The sequence below is a fragment of the Argentina silus genome (assembly GCF_951799395.1).
Source record: "Argentina silus genome assembly, chromosome: 14".
Classification (NCBI taxonomy): domain Eukaryota; kingdom Metazoa; phylum Chordata; class Actinopteri; order Argentiniformes; family Argentinidae; genus Argentina; species Argentina silus.
In genome coordinates, this window is record NC_139668.1 from 10,120,519 (window position 1) to 10,126,518 (window position 6,000).

General features: G+C 38.2%; 1 protein-coding gene across 1 annotated transcript; it reads right to left on the minus strand.

The window, feature by feature from the left end:
• Window positions 1-250: 250 nt before the first annotated feature.
• cUnh7orf57 (chromosome Un C7orf57 homolog) lies at window positions 251-5,047 on the minus strand (the record flags this gene model as incomplete). Its single annotated transcript, XM_083685075.1, has 7 exons — window positions 251-309; window positions 677-789; window positions 1,127-1,200; window positions 3,308-3,443; window positions 3,722-3,818; window positions 4,154-4,327; window positions 5,008-5,047. The coding sequence occupies 7 exons, from the start codon at window positions 5,045-5,047 to the stop codon at window positions 251-253; spliced, it is 693 nt and encodes a 230-aa protein (XP_083541201.1).
• Window positions 5,048-6,000: the final 953 nt, after the last annotated feature.

Sequence of the window (6,000 nt, forward strand, 5' to 3'; positions counted from 1 at the left end):
CTTAGACTAACTCATGTACGTTTCATACAATTCATCTTAAAATTTCGAGTACAACAATATAAACCTAGCAAGCATCAATAAGATGTTTTGGCGTAACAAGAACAACATGGAGTAAAAAAAAGAAAAAGAAAAAGGGAAATAAATAGTACTGTTGCATTAGTTAAAAACTTAACAGTTAGAGGATGTAATGACAGACAGTGAGTCAGAGAGGGTAGCGTGGAGTGTTTGGCGAGTGACACTGACTCCTCCCCTACTCCAGGTCATCCTCATCCTCTGGTGCTATGGTGCTCGTCTGTTCTGAGGTCACACCTGAGAAACACAACACAGAAACAACAAACACATTGTTAGTGATGGACACCAACATACTCACACTTAGGGTGGTATTGAGACTTGCGGTCCGTACGCTTAATGTCTCGATTGACATCAATGAATTATTTGCGTGGATCTCAAATCTGAATCGCGCTTTAGCTAATCCGTATTCAAGTGTTTGTTTTTGGCAGAGAAAAAAGGGAGTGAGAGTGTTGAGAAATTCATAGTTTCTGCAGCACAGACCTACAGTATAGTACTGCGGGTGACTTCCTCAAAACACTGATATCTGGATCCACATTCATTTGAAAAAAACATTGACAAATCAAACAAGTTCCTCCACAGGTCAAAGACTATTAAGTTCTCATACTTGAGGCATCATCGTCATTGGTGGACTTCTTCTCCTCCTCCTCTACATAACCGAAGCTCAACAGCTTTGACATGCTTACAGGAGTTGTCTTCTTGTCCTTCTTGTCATAGGACCTTCAAAGAAAGAAACCAGACTATATTACTGGGTACGTTGAACACATACAGTATTTCCCTACATTAAATTATCATATATTATACTGTATGTATACCATGGTTAGCATTATTGGCACATAATATTGTATATTCTCTTCTGTACTGGTATGAACGGCCTTACAGCGCAGGACTGGCATCAATTAAAATGTCTATTCACTTAATGCCCAAAGTGAATTAAAAATTAAAATCTACCCCAAGCTTGTTATGGTGGCATGATTACAGTTGGTCAATTTCAAACGATGGACTTAGCAACCTATTGGCAGACCGGGAGACCTGATTATGGAAGGGAGGCACTCACATTTTCTTGTATTTGTTGACCTCAGTTACAGACATATTCTCCATGATGCAGGCAGCATCGTCGACTGGGGATTTCTGCACATCAAAACAAAAACCGTTGGGAACAGTTAGTTATGGCAAGAACCAGAATGTTGAAAAGTTTAGCTTTTCTGGAAAATAACTTTCTACAGTATGTTTCAAAAACCATCCTGGCATACTACATATCATATAATTAACATAATACTGTGCAAGAGGCAAGTTGAAGATTTATTTTTTTGAAGTATTGAACTATTATTATGAAATTAAAAATATGCGTAAGATTGTTCTTCTTGCTAATACTGTAGGTGCGCAATGTAATCTATTATGTGCCTGGTATTTTTACTTGTAACTGATCCTAAACTGTACAAGACTTGTTGGGGAATAAGGAAGATTTGGATTCTATAATTACTAGGGCTGGGTATTGGCAAGGACCAATAATCCGCTGCATACATTTTATTGCACAGCCCTAATAATTACTGTACTTAGTTGTTTGCTTAGAGCTTATACTGTAGTTGAACCGTTTTTAAGACACCTCTCTCAATGTATGAAGTATGCAAACAGACATTTTGGAGCAACACATAGATGCAAGCGTCATTCCACATCAAATCAACAGACAAAAAAATATTTCGACACCCACCATCTCAGATTTTTCTGGAATGGTTTCTGTAGTTAGAAACAGATAAGAGAAGTAGTCCTGCAACATTATTTTGTAGAAATATAGTTTAATCTCTGAGAAACAAACTAATTGATTGTATCAACATTTTCATTTTGTAGGATTCATAGATTATTCAATGGAATTCAAACCACAAATCCAATTTGGACCAAAGTCCTACCTGGGAATGACTAAGACATGAGGAATGCAAAACAATGGTCAAAAGTTACCCATGAACCCTCCAAATCACTCCTTTAGAAGATTGTATCGGCCAGTATGGATCAGTCCTCTGACAGTAATTTAAATTGTGTGTCCTATGTCCTATTATACAGTGTGATAGTACCAGAGTGCACTAGATTGCACTGTCCCTGCTATTAGGTGAAAAGTGCCAACAAAATGAATTGTTCTCAGTGTTAATTCACAAGTTAACCTTCAAATTAGGGCTGTGCAATAAAATCGATACAGCTGATTGTCGCGATAATATTTTTCACAATACTGTATCTATAATCCGGGCCTAGCATTTTGGTCTCTTTTTTTTTTTTATTACTTTTTTATTTATTTAGGATTTATGAATGCTCCTTATTTCTCAGAGATTAAACTATATTTATACAAAATAATGTTGCAGGAATACTTACCCTATCTGTTTCTAACTACAGAAACTATTTCAAAACAGTCTGAAATGGTGAGTGCCCTCTTTTGTCTGTTGATTTGACATGGAATGACGCTTGAATCTATGTGTTGTTCCAAAATGTACGCTTGCATACTTCGTACATTGAAAGTATACTTCATACACATACAGAAACACATATGGTGGGTGTCATGGCTTGTTGATTTGACATGGAATGACTCGCAAAGTAAAAACAATGACATGGAGGAAAAAGTAATAAATGAGCAAACTGGGATGGCGACCTCACCAAATTATTTGGGAAGACATTAAATGTTTCTTAAGAATGAAAAATACAGTCATGCACTAACCATAAAGTATTAGAAAATATAGTACAGTAATCTAAAAGTAATAGTCTACATAGCCTACAAGCCATTGAGACAAATCATACTCTCTTTTCAGAAACTGAAAATGAATTCATCATTTCTGATGAGTGGATTTGTCAAACAAGTTTTTAAAGCACATGTAATGTTCATATGCATTCAAACACAGAGGGCTATTACATCTATGTTTCAATTAACATTAGTGATAAAGCATTTTAGCAAAATCCCTTGTCCAGCAGAGACAGTAATCAGTAAGGTCTCATCTGTACATATAGACCAGGCTATCATCCCAGTGGGATTAGTATTGTGCTTTGTCCAACTAAGAAAATGATTTAAACTAGCAAAATAATCTAGTAAAGATTTTTCAAAGAATATACGAACAATGGTGCCCGGCCCCTCCCAAACCCTGTCTGAATGCAATGATTGAGTAAACTCAAGTGATGAACTGATGAACATAAAAATATAATGACCAATGAAAGAAGACATTGACACAGTGTCACTAATTGGGGGGTTTGGACTATTCACCTTCTCTTTACCATGGGTAAAGCTATCAGACTCCCTTTCCCAGGCTGAAATGTTATCAGTCCCAAAGGGAGCAGCTAGGGGCTGGTGGTTGTATCCTTCAGATGTCATGATATCAGGGGATGTTGCTTTACTTGTGCTGTAAGTACAAAACCATAAGAGTACGCCCTCCTTCCAGAATGTTAGCCAAGAGGCTACAATTTAAGCATGTCAGACAATTAACCACCTTTGTGCTTTCAGACTCTGCAGGAATCTACATCACTTACAGTAGGGTTGATGTAAACAACCAGCATTGTTCTCCTGGAATTATAAGCATGCTTTGTTTACAATTGATTGCAGTTTCGAGACACATGATGCTGTACCTTCTGTTAGAATAATAGCAATAACAATTTCATCAAAATGTTACAGGTAGGTTACCTCTGTTGCTCGTCGGGTCCAGGGGCATTGTACCAGTCAGATGGTGTGTAAGGTTTTGGGGTTTTATCCTCCACATTTTCCTCATGGCACAATAAACCTATGGTGGGTATTAGAATAACACAAGCAATTGAAAAGAATTTCTTGGAAAAGTAGTTGGCTATTCTCTTTCTGTTTAAATCCCTTATTCTGGGAATATGTCTTCAGAGTCTAACTGGAGTAGCCTACAGCATACACAACACAGTTACAATTAAATATACATTGAATTTAACATATATTCTTTATAGACACCCTAAGTCACCCTAAGGAAATTAAAATCTAAATTCTATCAAGGCCATTATATACTGTAGTACAGTGAAAAGGTCATGGGTAACTCCTGTAAGTGTGTATGTGAAATATAGCATGTTTATTATTAAAAAGACAAAGAATAGCTACCCTTCTGCCCTCCTTGTTTGGCAAGTTTGACATAATCAGAGTCAGTTGCAAATATTCCCACACGACGTCCACTGATTCTTGCCTCCGGTCCACCCTCAGTAGCGCTCTGAGACAGTCCAGGAATCTGGGAGGTTGGGCCATTGGAGCCATTGGTGGGAACGGCAGTCTTAATGCCTGTAATGTAATAAAAATGTATTAGAATGTAAATGTAGAATGTAGAATGTAAATGTATTTACATTTCATTGTGGATTTTATTCATTAGGACTATGCACAAGGGGGACTAGGGGGGAGGGGGATGTAGCAGATGTGAGTCAGCAAGTGAGAGCTCTCCATTGTGCTGTAACAGCACTCACTCTCTGGAGTTCTTGTGTCATGGAGTGACATGGAGTGCCAAGCTAGCTTCTTGGTAGGGCTGATGCACAGGAAATGTAGGTTTAATGATTCACATCTGCTACACTAGCGATGGTGTAAGAGTTAGCTGTCTAGCTGCCCCCTTAAACCCAACACAAGCACTCATGGCCTCTCTAAACCCTAACTTACACTGGCGATCTGAGCAATCATGGGCCTACTTACACATCCAATAGTCTCTGAAATAGTACTGGAAAGGACAATGTAAAAAGGAAATATGGGATATGGGTTTGGCCCTCTACAAGTGTGTATGTAAAGCCCATAACTCTGTCCCTAGCTAGAATAAACTCTAGTCTAAAGCGTTACATCGCATCCATCAGGCAAGAGGACCCTATTAGCGCATTTAGCAACATAATTAGATACAGACAGTGCAACTAGCCCGTCTCACTGCTGAGACGACAGAGCTTAGCCTGTTACACTAACGTTAGCGCAAAACGTTAGCTTACCACCAGGTTTGGTTCGTCGATGGTTAGGTGCAGCACTCATTTCAACAGATGATGATTTCCAGACCTGAATAAACTGATGGAATAAAAAAGAGACGCATCATATGACCTGTATTAGTTAGCATACTACTAGCTAGCTTGTCTTGCGGCCGAACATTAATTATTTATTTCGATCAGAGTGAAAAAAACACCCACAACCTTTGTGTTTCAATACAAATGTCTAGACAATCTGCTAGCTCATGTTAGCTAACATGAATACCATCCGGTTGTCTGATACAAAGCAAAGCTACATTAGCTAGCTTGCTAGCGTTGGCTAAACCATATTGACTTACTACCTACCAGTTTTTACATTATATTATCAGCTCGCAAAACAAAACATTTTTTTGAAAATTGTAATATTAGTCATTCAGAAAGTTTGATAGCTGTCTTACACAATTCGTGTGCCGGCAATCCCCGATGTAAGAAATGTGGCTAGCTGGATGGAGGATGGATGGTTTTCTGAGCCTCCGCCCTCCGGGTTCAGCCCTTCTCACTCAGCCTCCCTTCAAAATAAAAGCGCCCTATGAATAAAACGAAAAGAAATATAATACCTAAAATATATTATAGCCTACTGTTTTATTCAGCCACCACCAATACTGTGCTCATAAGCAATGGTAATTAATGCATTTTTAACAAAAAGTAGAAACAATTATGATTTATCGTATTCTTTAGAACAACCAACAGAGACTGTACAGAATGAAAAAAGTGGGGTTGAAAACACAAAGTGGGGCCTGGGGTTGCTACCTAAAGTCTATGCTGATCCTGATTCAATATGTGATGGCAACACAATGGGCTGTAGAGATAATACACTACCTATCTAAATAAAAGTCCTGCATTAGATCTATTGGTTCAACTGATGCATTATCGCAGTATATGGAGCTACTGTGATGCCAATATGGAGTGTAGAGGGGAAAAAAATACTACAACATGGCCATCATATGACCAGGATCAGCAAGA